The 19,944-nt window shown below is 49.5% G+C and overlaps 4 protein-coding genes across 4 annotated transcripts, besides 20 other annotated features; all 4 read left to right on the forward strand.

Moving 5' to 3' along the window:
- Positions 1-2,767: a sequence feature (areas merged during assembly that could not be assigned to a particular haplotype. This can correspond to areas where the two haplotypes were merged or to regions with more than two copies in the genome that were merged during assembly.).
- Positions 3-34: a microsatellite.
- On the forward strand, positions 90-2,927 carry Tc00.1047053507099.10 (hypothetical protein, conserved; the record flags this gene model as incomplete). The annotated part of the gene is made up of 1 exon (XM_812225.1): positions 90-2,927. The coding sequence occupies one exon, from the start codon at positions 90-92 to the stop codon at positions 2,925-2,927; it is 2,838 nt and encodes a 945-aa protein (XP_817318.1).
- Positions 1,209-1,238: a microsatellite.
- Positions 2,768-3,259: a sequence feature (areas merged during assembly that could not be assigned to a particular haplotype. This can correspond to areas where the two haplotypes were merged or to regions with more than two copies in the genome that were merged during assembly.).
- Positions 3,209-3,259: a microsatellite.
- Positions 3,260-3,428: a sequence feature (haploid, non-Esmeraldo-like haplotype).
- Positions 3,310-4,878, forward strand: Tc00.1047053507099.20 (hypothetical protein, conserved; the record flags this gene model as incomplete). Its single annotated transcript, XM_812226.1, has 1 exon — positions 3,310-4,878. The coding sequence occupies one exon, from the start codon at positions 3,310-3,312 to the stop codon at positions 4,876-4,878; it is 1,569 nt and encodes a 522-aa protein (XP_817319.1).
- Positions 3,429-4,918: a sequence feature (areas merged during assembly that could not be assigned to a particular haplotype. This can correspond to areas where the two haplotypes were merged or to regions with more than two copies in the genome that were merged during assembly.).
- Positions 4,919-5,153: a sequence feature (areas merged during assembly that could not be assigned to a particular haplotype. This can correspond to areas where the two haplotypes were merged or to regions with more than two copies in the genome that were merged during assembly.).
- Positions 5,095-5,568, forward strand: Tc00.1047053507099.30 (ran-binding protein 1, putative; the record flags this gene model as incomplete). The annotated part of the gene is made up of 1 exon (XM_812227.1): positions 5,095-5,568. One exon carries the CDS (start codon positions 5,095-5,097, stop codon positions 5,566-5,568), a length of 474 nt encoding a protein of 157 aa, XP_817320.1.
- Positions 5,154-6,464: a sequence feature (areas merged during assembly that could not be assigned to a particular haplotype. This can correspond to areas where the two haplotypes were merged or to regions with more than two copies in the genome that were merged during assembly.).
- Positions 5,673-5,697: a microsatellite.
- Positions 5,951-5,987: a microsatellite.
- Positions 6,019-6,047: a sequence feature (AT_rich).
- Positions 6,454-6,478: a microsatellite.
- Positions 6,465-7,302: a sequence feature (areas merged during assembly that could not be assigned to a particular haplotype. This can correspond to areas where the two haplotypes were merged or to regions with more than two copies in the genome that were merged during assembly.).
- Positions 6,552-19,823, forward strand: Tc00.1047053507099.40 (hypothetical protein, conserved; the record flags this gene model as incomplete). The annotated part of the gene is made up of 1 exon (XM_812228.1): positions 6,552-19,823. The coding sequence occupies one exon, from the start codon at positions 6,552-6,554 to the stop codon at positions 19,821-19,823; it is 13,272 nt and encodes a 4,423-aa protein (XP_817321.1).
- Positions 7,303-13,532: a sequence feature (areas merged during assembly that could not be assigned to a particular haplotype. This can correspond to areas where the two haplotypes were merged or to regions with more than two copies in the genome that were merged during assembly.).
- Positions 13,533-13,990: a sequence feature (areas merged during assembly that could not be assigned to a particular haplotype. This can correspond to areas where the two haplotypes were merged or to regions with more than two copies in the genome that were merged during assembly.).
- Positions 13,991-17,363: a sequence feature (areas merged during assembly that could not be assigned to a particular haplotype. This can correspond to areas where the two haplotypes were merged or to regions with more than two copies in the genome that were merged during assembly.).
- Positions 14,226-14,280: a microsatellite.
- Positions 17,364-17,516: a sequence feature (areas merged during assembly that could not be assigned to a particular haplotype. This can correspond to areas where the two haplotypes were merged or to regions with more than two copies in the genome that were merged during assembly.).
- Positions 17,517-19,944: part of a sequence feature (areas merged during assembly that could not be assigned to a particular haplotype. This can correspond to areas where the two haplotypes were merged or to regions with more than two copies in the genome that were merged during assembly.) that runs on past the window's edge.

Raw genomic sequence — 19,944 nt, forward strand, 5'->3', positions numbered from 1 at the left:
TCTTTTCTTTTTTTTTTTTTTTTTTTTTTTTTTTCTGCGATGGAAGTGTTTGGGTGCGTGTGTGGGTTGGAGCGGAAAGCCGTGGGGACATGTCGTCGCTGACTTACGAGAATTACTACCAGCAGGCTCTCGAGGACCTCGCCTTCATCTGGAAAGAGGACGTGAATCTCACCAAAGTGCGCGTCGCGGCGAGCGGACGGCCACGGTACGAGCAACTGCTGCAGTACTGGTCATCGCTCTACATTCAGTACCTGCGCACGGCGAAGCGACTTGCTGCCGTGCACGACGCCCAGCTGCAGCCACAGAAGCGCTACGATGTTCGCACGCTGCTTGACACCTGTCTGGGCCGGATGTTGGAAGTACGAAACCTTCTCAAAATGAACTGTGGAGAGTTTGTCAAGCTGGATGATGCCGCGCTGGACATGAAAATGATCCCGGAAGATCTCGAGGTGCCCATCCCGCGCTACTTTGTCGAGGATACCGCGTCGGAACTGCAGGAACGGCGACGGCAGATTGCAGCGCTGCAGACATATTTCAAGGAAACCGAGGCGGATGCGCCCGTGTCGAAAGCTCTTGCGAAGGATCCATCGAAGGTTCCTGACGTCCCCGCCGGTGCCAGCGCGGAGTCCAAAATTATGAGCGTGGATGACGCAGTGACACTTTTGCAGATCAATGAGCGTGGGCGGCAGGCACGGCAGCGTGCAAAGTTTCAAATGGCAATCTACTGGCAGCAGAAACATGCCTTGGAACACACAGTTGAATATGGCCACGTCACTGGGAAAGAACGGGCGGCGTTGGTGGTGCAGAAGGCGGTTCAGGCCTATCTTGCCCGGAAGCATCTATTGAAGGATCACAGGAATGAGCTGGAGCTACTTGGCATGCGCCCCACCGCGGCAATTATTAGTGATGCGGAACGCGCCGCCGCTGAAGTCCGACTTGGGGAACGCAAATCCCGTCAACGCATGAATGAGGCGAGTTATCGACAGAAGGAGATTGAGTTGGAGACGCGTCTGAAAGCCGAGGAGGGTCCACGAACCATGGAAGAGATGTTGAATGAAGTTCTCACCCGTATGGCCTATGCACGGATGGAGAGCAAAGACGACGCCCCACCCACGTTTCCAACACCAGAGGAAGGTGGGAGTCGCAAGTATTTGGAAACGTATGGCAGCACCGTCGGGACTGCCGCGGGAACCGGTCTTGCTGCTGCGGGCGGTGGTGGCGGTGGTGGTGGTGGTGGTACAACCTTTTGGGGGGTTTCTTCTCCCGTGTCTGGGAGGAGTGCGCCCGATGGTGCGAATGCGCTTAGCCACAGGGAATCCGTAGCCGTACGGTCATCATTGGGCGCTACGCTGCTCCCGCAAACACCCTTGCGAACGAAGGGCGGCACGGCACGACGCAAAGCGGAGGAAGAGGAAAGCCTTCCGGCGATGCCGCCGAGTGTTTTGTGGGAGAGTATGAAGGCGGCAGATGACCGTTACCAAAATTTTTGGAGGGGACGTTTTGAGCAGACATATCTCAAGAATTCGGATCTTGATCAAGCAGCCGATGAGGGACTTCTCCGCCAAGAACTATTAGAGGGGCCGCGTGGTATATTAGAGCATGTGCGACATGTGGTGGACGAACTTATTATGATGGAGGTGGAGAACTTAAAGAAGCGTCTGGAGATGGAGCGACGTGGTGGGAAAAAAAAGAAGGGTGGAAAGAAGAAGGGACCAAAAAAGCCGCGGGCACCAAAACTAAAGGATCCGACGAAAGGGACAGACATTGAGACATTTATGAACAGTGCAGTGTATCAAAATGTGCTTCAGTTATCGGATCCAAATATTCGACTGGAAAATTATTTGGGCTATGCGACGATCCATGGATCGCCGCTGGATGCGCTGTTGCGTACGCAGAAACCCGATGAAGAGATTAAAAAGAAATGGCAGCGTATTCTAAACAACTGGGACGCCAAGGTTGAACAGGCAATGAAGATGAAGAAGGATGTCTTTCAGAACCTCTTTGATAATTACCTCAAACAATCCTCGTGGCTGAGTGAACCCTCTGCAGCGCAGGTGCGCCAGTGTATAGCCGAGTACGCCATTCTACCGCTTGGCTCACAAGTTATTCATGATTTAGCACCACACACAAAAACCCTTCTTATCTACGGCTTTCCTGGCAGTGGCAAAACACAGTTGGTGCATGCCGTGTGCAACCATAGTGGAGCCAACCTCTTTAACCTATCCCCAGAAATTTTTGAGACGAATACAGGGCTTGTGGGCATCATCCAGATGGTGTTTCACCTTGCCAAGGTGTTGGCCCCGTCCGTCATTTACATTGACAAGGTCGAAAAATTGTTTTTACGCAAGAAGAGGAAGAAGGGCCCGAAGGATCCACTCATGGCACGGGGGAAGAAAATGAAAAAAGAGGTCCTTAAAGGCATTGCTGCTCTTTCAACCACCGATCGTGTACTGGTCATTGGCTCCTCATCGGCGCCATGGGATGCGGAATTCAACGCGATGGTGAACAACTTTCCGCACATGATTCACTGCGCCAATCCGGACTACGCCTCTCGTCTCATTATGCTGCAGAAGTTGATTGCGCAAAGAATGACAGATACCAGTGCATTAAAACAAGAAGATTACCACGAATTGGCCCTTCTCACTGATGGGCTCACTTCTGGGGACGTTCACCACATTGTGGAGGAGGTAGTGCACGCTCGGCGCCTACGACGTCTTGCACAGAGACCACTTACGGCATTGGACTTTTTACCCGCAATTACGCACGTCAAACCACCGAGTGAAGAAGATCGGGCTCTAATGAAGGAGTTTTCTTTGCGTTTACCGCTTCATCTACGCCGCATCAACCCGCCGGTGGACTTGCCGGCGCCCGAAAAGAAGGAAGGCGGAGCCAGTAAGAAAAAAAAGAAGAAGGAGGTGGTTGGGTGATTAGAGCCACCACGGACATTACTGATGTTGACAAGTAGCTGAAGAAAACCGTGATAATTTTGAAATAGATGTACAGAAATATGTCTTTCCTCTTTCCCCCTCTTACTCCAAATGCATGTTTTTCTCTCACGACGATGAGCGAAGGCGATCCTGGGTGTATATAATATCATATATACCTGGGTTTTTTTTTTTTTTTTGCGTGTATGTATGGTGAGGAAAAAAAAAAAAAAGAAAAAAGCGGGGTTGAAGGAAAACAATACCAAAAGTCATGTGGGTTCCGATTTTTTTTTTTTTTTTTTTTTGTTCTTTTTTTTTTTTTTTGCTTTTGTTTTGCGGCAATTGAGTCCGGCAGTTGGTGGAATGCCATAGGCCACATAGCCCAATGAAGGTACCACGATTTCCTGTGTACATTGACCAGTTCTATTCGGAAGATAATCCCGATGCGGTGTATCTACTGTCTCATTTCCACACAGATCACATGAAGGGGCTGTCACATTCATGGTGTGCGGGTTTAATTATTTGCGAAGCGGTGACACGAGCACTGCTTATTCAAAAGTACGGAGTTTGCATGGAGAAGTGTTCGGTGTCATTGCCCTTGTTTCAAAGAACGCCTTTTTTGAGGATGGTCACAACAACCTCTTCTAAAGTCGCTCCAGATAGTGCGGAAGAGAGAGAATTTGTGCTGGATACGGTTAAAGATAATGGCAGCGATGAGAACTGTGGTAGCAATTTTGGTGAGGATGGGATGGTGATGTTGTATCTCTTACCTGCTTTCCACATCCCGGGTAGTGTCATGTTCTTTCTTGAAACACCTTTTGGTAATGTTCTCTACACCGGCGATTTCAAATACGACGAGTACGCCAGACGCCGTCTTGATCCCTTCTTTGCCGATCATTCTGTGGATCATGTATACGTGGATGATACATGGTTGCATTTGGGAATCCCAGAGGTGTCTCCCTCCATGAGGGGCAATGAAGGTACACGGGTGCTAAGCAAAATGCTCTCAGAGACGGAGTTGGAAGAAGCTATCGAGGCAGTTGGTCGTCGTATGGACTGGCGTGTGCGTGAGTTTTCACTTGAAAAAAATTCTACCAACCCACTATGTGGCCCGTACGTGGTGCGGGTGTATTTACACAATCAATTTGGTAAGGAACATATCGTTCAACGCCTTGCAACACGGCTTGGGGTTCCAGTTGTCGTTGACGATTCCCGGTACGAGCGCATTCGTCTTCTTGCCTCGTTCAATGAAACGACTGCGGAGGTTCATGAAAAGTTTTGTCTCGTTGCTGACCGCTTCGTAACCTATGCGAACTGCAAGTCATTCCCTCGCATAGAGGTGGTCTCTTCCCTTAAAGAAATCGCTCCCGAAGAGCTTCGGGCTGCCGCTGAGAGAAGTGGGGGGACACCGCACTACGGTATTGTGATGTCTGGCTGGGCTCTCCTACGGCGACGTGGCGGTGGAGACGATGAAGCATTGGTATGGGAAATACCAACGACACTGCACTCCACGCCGCAGCAAATCATTGATTTTATTGCGCTGTTGCGTCCCATGTCTGTGACGCCGCTGCACTACAAACCTTGCCGCGGGGCAATGGTGCTGCAGCGACTCGGACCCTTTTTGCGGCGACCGTACGTGAATCAATTTTTATCCGTTGCGGATAGTCTGAAAGACGAATCGGGGGAATGGAGGCGCTGCATTCAGCCTTCTGGCAGCAATAAACAGGAGGTGGTGGTTTACCCACCGAAAAGAAGCGGGTTTTGTATCGGTCCGTCCTTCAAGTCCGAATTGTCGCCTCACCCGCATAATGCCTTTACTCCCGGGGTGGAGCGAGAGGGGCGCAAGCGACCACGCGAAGCTTTTTCTTCTTCAATTCAAACCGTGCGCCATGATGACTCATTTTGTTCTGCTACGCCGTCTCTCACTCAACTGGCAGAGTTTTTTGACCTCTGAGGAGTGAGTAGGCTTTCCGCTCTCTCTATTCTATGGTGTGCGCGTGGTGATTTTTTGGTTTGGTGTCACATCTCAAAATTGTTTTTCTTTCGGTTTTTTTTTCTTGTCTTACGTCTCTATCATTTCTTCAAGTCTTTTTTTTTTTTTTTGCGGTGTAGGTTAAGTGGCTTTTTCTTTGTATTCGTTGTTGTTGTTTCTATTTTGCGGCAGGTTCCAATGGCGGAGGATAAACATAACGATGAGTTGATGGAGGTTGAGGAGGTGGCGGTGTCTGACGGCGGCGTCGCACGATTTGCGCCGGTAGACGTGCAGAGCGGTGAGGAAAAGTATGAAGTTGTGTGGCAAGAAACGGCGAAGCTGCTGCGTTTTGATGAGGGAGAGAATCAGTGGAAAGAGCGCGGACAAGGCACCGCGAAGATACTGCGGAGGAAAGATGAACACGGCAAGTACATGTTTGTTTTTCGCCGCGAGGGCATCGGCAAACTAGCGGCGCAGCACTACCTTTTGAAGTCAATGACCGTGAAGTTTCATCCTCAGAGCGAAAAGGCGCTGCTTTGGATGGCGCACAAGGACTACACCGATGATGAGGAGGGATTTCCGGAGAACTTTGTGATGCGCTTCACCTCTAAGGAGCTTGCTGAGAAGGCATTAAAGGCCTTCAAGGACGCCATCTCCGCATCTACTGTGTAGTAGCCTTTTCCGTTGAGGTGAGGACATTTTGGAAGGGGATTTTTTTCCCTCTTTTTTTCCTTGCTCTCTCTCTCGTACTCTTTCTGACGCACGCTCTCATTCACTTTGTTTGTTTGTTTGTTTGTTCGTGTGCATTTGTATGTGTGTGTAGGGTTTACGTAATGTTTTGTTGTTGTTTGTTTGTTTGTTTTTTTCCTTCTGCCGTCATAAGACAATTGAGAAGAGCAGGGCATAGAATTGAGGTATTTGACACATCCTCTCCTTTCCAAATGACACCATGGCAACATGAACGGTCTGTTATAAATATGTGGGTTGAGGAATGAGTGCATAAAAGGGTTAGAGGAATATGTCTATTACTAGTCTCTCTCTTGTTACTGCGGGATTTATTTTTATTTTTTTTTTATTTTTATTTTATTTTTTTCTCACCCTTTCATATCCCTCTTGTCCTCCTAAAAAAAAAAATAATAATAATAATAAAAGGAATAATCCCTTTGTTTTGTTGTTGTTCTTCTTCTTCTTTCTCTCCTGCTATTTTTTTTGACCTCCACATAAACATACATGCACACATAATCTCTGCCACATCGTCTCATCACATAAAAGTAAATTACGCAGCCGGCGTGTAGCGTTTAATACGAGAGACAAAACGAAGAACTTCTCTTCACGCCGCTATCAAAATCAGTAAAAAAAGAAAAAAGAAGAGAATAATTTAAAAAGAAAAAAAGGGATTAGGGACTCTTGGTTTGTTTTTGTGATTATTTTCTCTCCTTTAGGATAGGGAGGGAAGGGGATTAGTTTTTGTCTGGCGTTTTGCTTCATTTATATAATCTTGCACATTTTTTGATCTTCTGTGGGTTTTGGCGGCTTGCGTTTTTTTTTTTTTTTTTTTGTGTGCGTGTGTGCGTGTGTGTGTATTTTTTAAAAGGAGGAGTAACTGATTGGCGCGAGTCTTTCGGATCTTGTGTGTTTGTGTGTGAGAAGTAGCAATGGACGATCTTAGTGTTCATTACCTGCGGATGGCGAACGGCTCTCAGAGTCAACTTCATGACCCGGCAGCTGTGGTAAATTTTGTAGAACAGATGCAGCTCGTGGTGGAGCGCAGTTCTGCGCCAAGAAAGAATTTTCTCATTGACACGACCACTCCGCGTGGTGATGTCATCATCACGGAGGCATCTGCGATGAAGCCTGGCAACGGCTGGATCACTCTGCAGGTGACGGAGGGGATCCGTCGCGGTGTACACGAGTGGTGCGTGAAGATTGAGCACCAAGGGGAGACGACAGATGGCAGCGGATTGATGCTGGGTATTGTGCCGAAAAGTTTTTCCAAGTACGACTCATTCATATCACAGGGAGGTGGTTGGTGCCTGAGCCGTGCGGGAAAGTTTTACGGCCATTGGAGGCGGCAGGACAACAACGCCAGTGTTGTCTTTGGTGCCGGTGACCGCGTGATATTCCTCCTGGACTACGAGACGGCACGCATGACGGTGCGTGTGGGTGATAAGTCGGTTGTGGGTGAGATCAGTAATCTTGCCCCCGAGGTGTACCCTGCCATCTCCCTTCACTACCGTCATCAGTTTGTGCGCTTTGAGTACCACAAGGTACACGACCGTCATGCGAAGAAGCTGAACTGGATTGAACGTTTTGCCTTTCCGCACGCCTCTGTGTACCTACCTCTGACACCCGATCAGTTGGAGAAGGTCCCACTTGATTCATATGTTTTTAGTTCATTATTTAATGAAAAGGAAGGTCAAAACGGGCGGTGGAAACGGCGAAAAGGCTCTACTGCATCTTCAAAAGGTTTAGATGGAATTGTTGCTGTGACCGAAGAATATGAGACGGCGCGGGCCGCAAATGCACGACTAACAGTTGTTCTTCGGGCCATTCAGGCTGTGCGGCGATATTGTGGTGGCGGTGTTATACCCGCAGAGGCATTTCTCGACCGAAATATTACAGCAGAAACACTGCGCAAACAGCAGCATGCACTGTCAAGCCGTGGTGCCGGTTCCCGCGATGGTATGGACGCCGCTCTGAACTGTGGGGCATTGGTTCTTATTCACATGTTTGCTCACGCCAGCATGACTCTGGCCGGCGCCACCATGTTACCACTGATACACAACCTTCAAGAATACCTTCGGGGTGTCGCACTGTTCAGTCTCGGAGAGGCGTCCTCATCACCTTACTTCGTGGGTAGCTCCATTTCCCCAGAGGTGATGCTACAAGCACTGGACAGTGTGGCAAGAATTCTTGACCGGACCCTTGCAAATAATAATAGTACGGATGGTATCAGTGGTGTTGTCAACAGCGCAACTACCGTCCACAACAATTACTACAACAACTACAAAGGCGTCACTAGCCGCATGACTTACAATAACACAGATGGCGATGTTGCCCCGGCTTTATTAGAGCTTTTGGTATTGCTTTCCCTTCAGTGTGGTTCCATTAGTGAGGTTCTGCGTACAGTGCGGTACCTGTTACGTCTCCCCTCCAACTTTGTCTCGAAGGGAACATTGGAATGGTTGAAGTTAAATGAATCGGCTCTCACACCCAAGAGGTACCTTCCTAGTCTCAACGAGGCCTATGATGCTATTGAGGAAGAAACAGAGCAACTGACTCCATTTGGACGTGATCTCAATTTACAGATACTTTCAGTAGGCTATGATCATGGCGCGGTTTATATCCATACGGTGGATGGTCTTAGCAAACGCAGCAATGTGGTTGGAATGTATGCCCTTGTGTGCTCCACCAATGAACCGCTTGACTGCTGTCCTCAATGCTCATATTCGAGCATTGCTTTTGGTGAGGAGGGTGTTTTGTTACTATTGACAAATCGCATGATTGCCGCTGGACTTGCCGTTGTAACGTACAGCACTGCTTTGGAGATACGCCAAAAGGTGGCCCTTACAGATGTTCCTCAGTGGCCAGTGAGTTCCCGTTACATGGCAATTGCGTCGGGTCCAGAAAGCCGTTTGCTACTTGTGTACGATGTGGCCAATCCGCCATCAACAGCTGCCGCCGCCTCAGATGTTAATGGCGCCTCTTCTTTTGCTCTGGAGATGCAAGTGTTTTCCGCTTGTAGTTTTCCTGAGGTGCAGTGGTGCAGGTCAATTCAAATTGCTCCTCTTGACCGCACCCTCGCATATTGTCTGTCGCTTAGCAAAGGGAGCGTGATTGACTTTGGCTCGCCAGAAGCATGTCTAACCACCGTTGGAGGTCATGTCACTGTGGAGGTTTGGATTAAAATCCTCGAGAAGGACGACACCTCTGTATTGTATCAACATGGTGATAGAAGCACCAGTGGAGAAGTTTTTATAGAGACAGCACGGCTGGAAGGGGCTTGGCGAATACGTGGCGGGTACCGACATGATTCCCGTGGCATGTGTGTTGTCACGGCTTCTGTTAGCCCAGCCTCGGAGTCACATTTTATTCATATTGCCTTGGTATTTGATGGAAATTGGCGTTTGTGTCTGGATAACGAAGAGGTTTCATGCACCCGGCAAGGGCCACAAGTATCCCTGGAGAATCCTCGACAACGATGGACAGCTGGTAATGATTGTGTATGCCAAATAGCTGCTTTGCGTGTGTGGAAGGGCGGTCGTTCTCTTCGTGAGATTGTCCGTGACTCACGTCGTCTTTTGTCTGGGAATGAGCCGGGTCTGTTATGCCAATATTTCTTTAACGAACCAAATGGAAATGTTGTTTTTAACCATGTTCGATCGGGTGCAGCATTCGGTCGTCACGCGGTTGTCCGGGGGCATTTTTCTCGTGTGGGTTGTTTTGACCACCCGTTGTTACCCTCACTTCGGGAGAGCGGCGCATCCGGGGGTAACACCATGCCTGCATCACTCGAGCCACCGCAGTTGGAGCATACACATGTGTTTTTTAATGGGATTCATGTTGGGCTAATGGAACTAAAAGAGCGAGTTTTCCCAGGCTTTGGAGATTGGAGGCATGTTCATCAAGTGAATTTTTTCGATGTCAAGACCGGGCGGGGTGTATACGGTAGTTATGTGCTGCGACAGAAGAGTAAGATGGGATTCCTTGGGTGTGACCGCGACGGGCACTATTGGGAAGTGTTCCACACAGGACTGAACTCGGGTGTCCCCGGTGAACTGCAGCAGCAGGTTGTGGCCGTGGGGAAACTTTCAGGACTATCCACTGCCGTAAAGGAGAATTTCACGTGCAATTGCCTTCATGGCTCCAATGCAACGAACTGCAGTCCGCCGGATGGGACACATGTGTGTGTCGGCGGCAATGCACGGGCATCGTGTGGAAGTTCACAAACAGAGACCGGTTCACGTTATGGACAAGAATCTCTTATTCAGCTTGACACAACCAATTTCACTTTTGAGTCACTGGCCATGTGGTTGTTGGGGCTCCTTTCATCCTTTGCAGAGGCAAGTGGTACCGAGTTGGACAATCATCTTTTTAATCCTCTACTGGACGATGTGGGAACTCGGTGTGTACATGAAGTGCAGCAGCTTCTTTGTGAGCACTGCCGTGCTGTGAAGGCGATGAATGCTCGCCGTTCAGCAAACCTAAAGGATAGCACTTCTTCCAGCGTGATCTCCACCACATTACGAGTGTTGGTTCGCCTGATTCGGCGCGTGCGAGAATTCAAACTGCATCCTGACACAATAGGCTTCTCCGAGGTAAACGGGAGCGACGACTTTCACGGGTTACTGCATGAGCTGAGCATTGTACAACGGAGGCGCAATACGTCGTGGCAGGAATGCGTTGGATCCACGGCATCATCTGCCATGTCCACCAACAAATCCAGCACGGCAGTGACAGCCACCGAAAGGACCGATCCAAGGGGTAGGGCACTCTCTGTTACCATAAAACGAGGAACCAATCTGCTCGGTGTTCTTGCAGATATCATCAACGAGGCCGGCTTAAATTTGCCGATGGAACTGGCCGCGCTCGCCCGTGTCATCATCCAGGAAGGAGTGACTCTGTTCTTCCCAAGTGCCACAGTGCGGGCAAAACTGCTGCAAGAGATACTGAGCCGCGACCAGCCGAATGCACTGCAGTCTCCGGCTCTCAACGTCTTGCTTGACGCCATTGTAAAGAGCTTTACCGACATGACATCCGCCGCGGCGCTGGTCCATGGAGTTGATTCGACAAGTGACCGCATGAATGAGAGAAGCAAATCTACAGACACCATGGAGAAAAAACTTCTTTTGGTGAAGACAACCCTGTTCACGTTATTGACGGAGTCGGCGAGTCAGATGATTTCCCAGGTGCCAAACGAGCCGCGACAGCAACAGTTGAGTCTTCTCCCTACGATGGCAGAGGCCATTGGGACGCTGCAGCTACTGCTTTTTAGTCAGTGCAACTGGATTGGGGTGGCCGATGTGAATACCGCCGTTGCACGCCGTGGAGTAGAAAACATCTTTTCAATTCCTTTGCCCACAGACCTTTCTCCTGTGCTGAAGGATTACTACGTGGAGTTGTTCAACACCGCCGAGATGATATTTAAAACGTTGATCGAGCGGCTCTCTGCGGCAGCATCATCTCGAGAGCCACCAGCCACAAAAACAGCAGCAACAGAAAAAGCAGCGGTAGTAACGATGGTCCTTGATATGCTTAGTAGCTCGTTTTTGGGGTTTCCACTTCACACAGCCATCACAGCATTACCATTTATGGTCACACGCGATGAATCGGAGTGGCTTCTGCAGAAATTATGTTTGCTTCGGGACCACTACCGTTCCCTTTTGCAATTAATTCGTGAGAATAATTCGATGGGCCTCGACAAAACCGGTCGCTGGCCTCTTTTGGCTTTGGATAATGGGATACTTCTTGCATCGTCCTGGGTGGCTTCTTTTATGTCACTTGGCCAGCTCCCTGCGGGATCGTTGGAAAAAAACACACCGTCGCAGGACTCCTTTGATCATAGCACCAGCATTATTCAGGAGATATGCGATCATCCGCTCTTGGCAGCAGGGTTGCGCTCAACAAGTACCGTTGTTAATAATACACACATGACCATCATTACGAAGCTACAACAACAACGATCATCTTGGGAGGCTATCGCAAGGCGGCAAGATCCAATTGCGTCAAAGACACCGACAGGATTAGGAACGGTCATGTCACTTGCCGCCGTCGCGGTGGTTCATCTGAGTGGTATACAACTTCATCGCCTCACGGATGACGAGCGACATGAGTTGCTTGCAAAAACACTTCTTCAGTTGAAGAGTGCTAGGAATGAGCTGTTGAATCATCGATCACAAAACCCGAATGATTTTGAACGTAATGTGTCTGATGTAAAAGAGCGATGCCTCTTGCTGTTACGAATCCGAAGACTCTCCGAGGCGGATTTTTCAAAGATGTCATCCACCTTTCTTGCCCAATCCCTCGTTGACAGAGTCTTGGGGGGGAAAAAAACGAAGGGTAGCAGGTGGAGGCGGGCTGTATTTCTTTTGCGGGCGCAACGTATGTACCACGAGGTGTTATTGAATGGCTGGCAACTTTTTCAAATTGGTCCTGCCCTAAAACTGGTGGAGCGTGTCATTGTCTCCTTGGGGGTGACGGCAGCTAAATTGCAGGCGGTTATTCAGGCACGTCAAACGACTGCTCTTCAACGCCTGGATGGACTTCGTCGCATGCTGCACCTTTTTGAGACAGATGCCTCGTCTGCACTAAAAGTTGCCTCACTGCTATTCAGTGGTTCTGTGGGCTCCCACCGACAGTTTGAAGCTGGCATCTCGGGTTGCTTGGATTCCACGCGGTGCGCTATTCGTCGGACAATGTACGACATCCTTCGCCGTCTGCGTGATGCCACAGCGGGGTCTCCAGCGACAGGGGTGAATGATAACAGCACTCGAGTGGAAAAAATTTCCACGGCGGCAATAAATAATGATGCCCCGTTCCACCCGACCACACTTAGTGAGGTGCTGAACAGAAAGTGGTCGCCCAGTGATTTCTGCTACCTGGAGCACCTGCATTTTGTGAAGGTGGTCTTTGAAGCGAATTGTAGCATGTTTGAACAAAGTGACCCGGAAAAACTGCGTCAGGAGCGGTCAACGGAGCGTTCCCATCGACACGAGGCCAAGGATGAACGGAAAAAGGCTGCCACTTCCGGCTGTTCACAGGATGTTACGGAGGAAGACGCAAATGAAGTATCGCTGCAGCGCACTCCACAGGAGTATGCGTTGATGGAATCCCTTAACACACTCAAATCCTTGGGTCAGCAGGCTGCACGAATATTGGGGGATGTGTCCCTGTCACCTTGTGAACGACGTGGTTGTACCCTTTTTCTTGATGAATTATTTGGGGTATTGGAACTGGAGCTGCGCTGTTGTGCCAAGTACGCCTCGCAAAAGTCTTATCCTTCCCACGACCGTGTGCTGGAGCAGATCAGTCTGATTTGCACGCTTGCCTGCACCGTTGCTCGGACTCTACCGGAGAAATTTTTATGTAACAGGGAAAATTGTTTTAAAGTAGCACTTCTAGCACTTAGGTTGTGCATTGTGGCTAAAATCCTCTTGGCAATAATCACGGCAGTAGTGGCGGTGACGACAGCCCCAGCCACAACGACGAATAATTCCACAATTAAATTGGTGGAAGTTTGTATCCATACGAGCATACTACTGCTCCACCATTGTCAACCAGCGACTGTCGACTTAATTTTTCTTGCGGAAGAGGTGATGGAGATGACGCGTCAAGCGGTTTGTGTCACGGGAACAGGAGGAGAAACTCTCGGATTCTTTTTGGCCTTTGTGCTTCGCTGTCTTTCTATCTCCAGTGGGGGCCTTGGCGAGATGGGAATGCGGTGCATTGATGCCTTTCACACACTTGTCTGCCGAACACCATGGGATGAGTCCTTTAATGCTCTATGCGAGACCTACCAGTGCGACCTTGGGGCGGTTGCTATGGCAGAGGACGAGGAGGCCTCTCGATTAAGCAGCGTTCGGCTTCTTGTGTGGATGTATGCCATTGGCGGGCCTCTGACAGCTTCGCTGAGTCCCGGCAAGAAGGTCCATATGAGTGTTGACAACATGCTCTCATCCACCGAAGAGGCATACATCGTCGATTGTTCTACGCAATCAGGTGGTGCAACGGTGATTTCCTCCAATTTGTGTTCACTTGTCGAGGAACGCGAGGTTTCGCTTGACAGCCTTATTAATTCCTCCTACGAGGAGGTGACACTTCCACGGGCAGATGTACTATTTCGATTTTTGATTCCCGCACTTGAGCATTTTTTTAAACCTCCCTTGAAGCCATATCTGTCGCCACTCATTTGGGCCGTCGTTGCGGCGCTTCTACGCATCACACGGGCGGTGTTGAAGAACGATCCTGCGGCAAGTAGAGTTCTTCTTGAAAGAGACATTCTGAGTCAAGTGGACGCGTTTGCATTTCGTCTTGCGGCGAAGATACCGCTACCGTTGTGCTATCTATATGAGGTGTGTCCCACCGTGGTGCAGCACCTTTTGCAGTGCACAAGACGCATTTTGTTTGACGCAGTTGCTCCTTCTTTTTCGCCTCTTACAAACAACAATGCGCCGAACAATTTGTCCTCTGGTACATCTTACAGTCAGTCGTCGCCGCGCACAGAGTTGCATCGCAACATAACATTTGGTTCCGCGGTGCCGTTGTCCACTTCCGTGTTTGGTGCAACTGCTCTCTTGGGTAACTCCATGGTGTTTCGATCTGAAGCGGATAATAATAATAACAACAACAACAACAGCAATAACAACAAAAACAACAATAGCAGCAGTGGTGTCTTGCCTTCGATTGCCCGCATTCCACATCCACATTCTTCCCTTTGTCTCACGCCCTCTGTCCTTTGTTTCTGCGGGGCCAAAGACGCCCCAGCTGGTACACTCACGATAAAATCTACCGGCGTCAGGAGTTGTATGCCACTGTGGACGGACGGTGTCACTCTGGAGGCAAGCGTACTTCTGTACGACCGACTTTTCCCAGAGCTTGGGGAGGACTTTGTGATACCCGTGTCGTGGCAAAGACCCGAAATTCAATTTTCACTTTTTTCACTATATGAAAAACCCAGTCCAGGTACCGCCGCTCTGATGCGTGTGGTGTTCAATGAGAATCGTATTGACTGCGCTGTGGAAACTGCAAGGGGGTCAACCGTAATTGTCTCCTCGAAGTTACTGCGTGAAGACTGGGACCACTGGATTCACATTGCTGTGGTGCTGGAAGGCAGTACGGTCACACTTTACAAGGAAGGTGTTGGCACAACGGCGGTTTTGTCCAAGGCGGTGGCGTCGCGTCTGGAGACACTTTTTCGTGAAGGTGGCGCCGATCGGTTAGTTATTGGCAACGAAACACGTGGTGGCATTAACAGTATTAAAAATGCCAGGGCCAGCAGTGGAAATGGAACGGCTAAAGTTAGGAGCACCGGCATCAACCAACGCCATACCAACAACAAAACCAGCAGCAGCAGTAGCAACGGTGAGAACATCAAAAATCAATCTTATCATCATTTTTCTGACGGCGAAACGATGGACGAGATGCTTGTGGCGATTGAGGGTGTTCGTTTCTGGGGATGTGCTCGTGGGCTCAAAGCGCAACGGACGACTGCTGATTTTGTTACGCGTGAGCAGACGTTGCCTCTTGTTGGCGTTTTGGATAGATCGCAGACGACGTTTCGGTTTTCAGAGTCAACAGGGAATGAGATGTTCTCAGAGAACAGGGAGTGTGTTGGAATCCTTTGCGGAAACGCACGTTGGGTCCCCTTCCCTGTCTTTTCTGGGACCATGAATTTGGATAAGTCGCCCCGGATCGACCCAACGAATCAAATAGAGCTTCCTCTATTCATTCCGCGGAGTGAATTTGAGTGTTTCTTTGCTGCACTTGATCGCAGCCAGCTTGTGAGGATTGGCAGCGAATACCTGCAAACCCTTTGCGCTCACCTTAGTCGACAATGTGTTCTTGCAGCCATTCGCCAGGTGGTGTCGCCTGGATATCACGTCTTGGCCATTGAGAGGTGTGACAACAAGCAGCGCGACACGAAGCCTAGTCATACGGGTGATGATGGAAATGAGAATTGCGGAGATGGCCCACCATCTATTACAGGAATTGTCAACCCGCTTCATATCATTTCAAGCAATGACTTTGTGCGGCACCTTATAAATTTATTGCGGTATAGTGACACGGGAGCTGTTAGCGATGAGACAATGAAGGCCGTCTCGGAATTCGTAAAGTTATGCTTCTGTTCGATCTCCTCGGAAAAGGTGTTGGAAAACAGTTTTCGTGATGCCGTAATTGCCATTACTGAGGCATTGCGTGATGAAGCGGAGACGTTCCGCGTGGAACTTCCGCCGTTGTCCTATGTGACGACGGATATTCAGTTGGTGCCCATTGCAATCCTTAATGGGCCGGGCGGCACTGTCTCCTTTGATGCCAACAGTCGTGGTATTGAGCACATGACACTTTTGCGGGACAGAAAACAAAAAGTACTCCTTGCCAAATACCCGGATGCTCAAGGGGGTTGGCCAGAGTTGGAGATACCAGGCGATAGCCCTTGGTTTTACGCTAGACCCATTGTTAGCACACGGGCTGCGACGGCCTCCTTCACGCTTTCAGCCCGATCATTGAAGCCACTTGTCGCGTGTGGGATCTTTGGGGCGATACGTGAGGTGTTGACTTCACATACAAAATATCACTGCGGCTGGAAATGTTTTCTAAATACGCCATTTCTTTCGTTTTTGACGATTCGTGCAGGGACGACGAGGTGCTCTTCTTTGCCTGCATGTCGCCTTTTAACAGCGCTGCTTGATTCATGGCGATACATTCCCCATTTTGCTCCGCATGACCAGAGTCCATTGAAGATTTTATTGGCGCATCTTAATGTGCCTTTGATGGCTATTTTGCACCGTGGGCAAATAGCACCCAACAGCCCTCCATTGCTCTCTCCCACTTTAGGCCACTACAATCTTCGGGTTCAGGGGGCGTTTGAGCTTCTTGTGGCGGCTATTCGTCTTGAAGCAGCTTGGAAGGGCGTTAGTCATTCACATTGCACGCGAATTCGATGGAAACGGCTGATGTCGTTATGGGAAGGTTCCATTGGTTATGGCACCCCTGATTCATCTCCCTCTTCTTCTATCATTACAAAGCAGGATCCCACTGTGGTGGAGCGAGGATATGTGCGACTGGTGCCGCTTCCTTCCACCGGTTCTCCAATCCAGTATCGACCCAAGGCAACAATATTTCAACGAGGTAATGGTGTCTGGTATGCCTCCTGCGATCGGGTTTCTCTCTCAGCGCGCAGCAGTGTTGGGTTTAAGCGGGGACGATTTTACTTTGAGGTTCGCATTCCCGCGGGTGGCGAAGCCATTTCTGTTGGCGTCGTCACGGAACGCGCCCAGCAGCATTCTGTTTTGGCTCCTCGTGGTCTGGGCCATGATAGTGACTCATGGGGATTTGAAAGTGTGCAACTTTGTCGTTTTTACCACGGTTTCCGCCATGAATTTGCCGTTCGAACCAAGTGGAAGGCCCTTGACGTCATTGGTATTCTTTTGGATCTTGAAGCGGAAACTCTGGCGTGTGTGCACGACGGCCGTCAGGTTAGTATATTTGACAATTTAAGGAGCAATCGCGGTAATGATGCGGCGACTTCTTTCTTTCCTGCCGTCTCGTTTGGCACAGGTGGGGTGGATGTCAACTTTGGTGCAGCACCGTTTGCTTGTAGCTTGCCTGTGGGTTATCTTCCTGTCGACCCGTCTAATTACATGGCTTCTCCCACATCAAAACTTTGGACCCTCCTCACAGCTGTCGATGTTGGGGAAACTCTTGCCATGTGTAGCAATAGCCCTAGGGGTGGTTACGCCAAAGCTTTTTATGCTGAGGACGTCACCGTTTCCAAGGATGGGACCATTCATTTGCCCAATCTTTTTGAAAAGGCTAATGATGTCGGAATGGCATATCAAACAGGTCGCAGCGGTCCCTACAGTGTGAGTCTTCTTCCTTGTGATACCAAGGCGAGGACGGTGACAGTGCAAGGGAGTGAGGTTCGTGCCGAGGATGATCCTTGTTTTGTACGGGGCAGTGTTTGTGTTCGGAGCGGACGATGGTACTATGAGGTGGCTCTTCGCGGTGAGGCGTTGGTCAGTATCGGCTGGGTCACTTCCACGGCCACCCCAGACTGGTCTCGCACCAAGTCACTGGGCAACGATAACGAGTCGTGGGTACTTGAGGGAAGCCGAACGACAGCGCGACATAACAAACATCAGCGGAGCGTAGGTGGACAAATGTGGAAGCATGGAGATATCATAGGCTGCATGGTGGACTGTGATGCCGGTACCATTGCGTACAGTGTCAATGGTACCCCGCTGAGAGAAATGCATGACACCAACGGCGATGGTGTCCTTTTTTCTTCTGTTAACTGTGCAAATGGAATGATGCCTGTAGTTGGTGTGGACCCAAAGAATGCGGCATCTATTTTGTTCTTTGACGAAGAGTTGTCATTCCGTCCGCGTGGTTACCGTGCACTTAGTACATCCAATCCCATACGAATAGCAATAGAACTTCATTACTGTACAGATGACCTTGAGAATAAGGATAACGGAGAGGGAGTGGCCGGACCCACATTCTCACCTACATTGGCTCGATCGCTGCTGTCATCGTTAACATCCTTGACGGAATTGAATTTTATGAACGCTTCAGCGTACTGTCTGGAGGACGTACTCAATAAAAATAGCAGCACCATCCGTTACGAGAAGTTTCAGGGGCGTGAAAATGCCTTGCGTCTTCTTGTGACCCTGCAAAATCTTTCTGGCATAGCAGAATGCATGATTCCATATGCGCATGCTGCCTTTAATTATGGGGAATACGATACACTTCTTTCGGGTCCGATTTGTCGGTCTCTTTGGCAATGTCGTGAATATTTGCTGCCGGTTGTGGTCTTGCGGATTCTTCATGGATTTTTTTCGCATACAAATTGCTTGGGAGAAAACGTCAAGCTTACACTGAATCGACGAAAGGCGTTATCCCTTGTAAATGATGCGGATGCCCCCGTTTCTGAGCGTCTACGTGGGAGCCTTTTTGGGCAAGTGTATCAACTTCTACATGACAAGAATGTCTCTCTCTTTTGCACAAACAGGAAATTGTGGTCTGTGAATTTTATTGGGGAGGGGGCAGATGACATTGGTGGCCCGTACCGCGAGAGTATCACACAGCTTTGCTCGGAACTCATGGGTCCAGGTCTTCCGCTTTTTATTCCAAGCCCGAATCAGGCCAATGACATTGGGGATTCACGTGAGCTCTTTGTCGTCCGTCCAGTAATGGAACCGCCTGTAAGAATCATTATGTATCACTTTTTTGGTCGTTTGATTGCTGGGTGTTTGCGCAGCTCGGAACCACTTCCCATTTACCTCTCCAGCCGTATATGGAAGGCGTTGGTGGGGGCCCCCGTTGACGAGAGTGATCTTTGCGTCGTGGACAAGACGACGGCTCAGTCGTACCAATGTATAAGACAACTACTGTTGTCGAAAAGGGGCGAAGGGACAACAGACGAGGAGATTACAGAACTATGCCCCGGGGGATTTTCCGTTGTGGATGATGCAGGGGTGGAGCAGGAACTCTTTCCTGGAGGTAAAGAAATATCCGTGGGTCGACATAATGTAGAGATGTTTCTTGACATGGCGTTGCACTTTAAGTTACGGAGGATGGGGGCGATGCAAATTGAAGCCATAGCGGAGGGGTTTCATCAGGTGGTACCCATCACCGCGGTGTCGTTGTTGAAGTGGTACGAACTTGAGCAAGTGGTTTGTGGACAGCCGGACTATGACGCGGACGCACTCATCGATTCCGCCCGCTACGAGGACCTTGACCCAAATGACGTTATTGTACAATATCTGCGGCAAGTTTTACGACAGTTTTCCCGTCATGAGCGTGCACTTTTTATGCGTTTTGTTAGTGGTAGGGAAAGACTTCCATCGGGGGTGCGGTTAAAGCTGATGCCTGATGCCAATTCGCGTCCGCTGCGGCGTGAAACCTCACAGAACAGCGGTGCTCATAGCAATGATGGTAATGGTGGTGTCAAGGCCTTGGTTGATACGTTCGATGACAATAGGCTACCTCATGCCTCCACCTGCTTTTACTGGCTCTCCATTCCAAGATACAGCTCGGTGGAGGTGATGAGGGAAAGGCTTTTGTTTGCCATTCAGCAGTGTCTCGATATTGACGCGGATTTTGTTGTGCACGAGAATGGCAACTCAGAGGATGAAGTGGAGCCCACGTTGGCCGTCAATGCGGATGAGGATGAAGAGGATTTTGAGGATTTTTCCCATCTGCGTTAAAGTCGCATCTTACATTTTGCCTCTTTCCTCTCCCTTCCCCGCATAGACACAGACACGTTGTCTTGTGACTGCTTTGTTGTTGTTTTTTGCCATTTTTGTTTTCCGTTTACTCTTCCCTCTC

The sequence above is a fragment of the Trypanosoma cruzi genome, genomic scaffold (assembly GCF_000209065.1).
Source record: "Trypanosoma cruzi strain CL Brener 1047053516281 genomic scaffold, whole genome shotgun sequence".
NCBI classification, from domain to species: Eukaryota; Euglenozoa; class Kinetoplastea; order Trypanosomatida; family Trypanosomatidae; genus Trypanosoma; species Trypanosoma cruzi.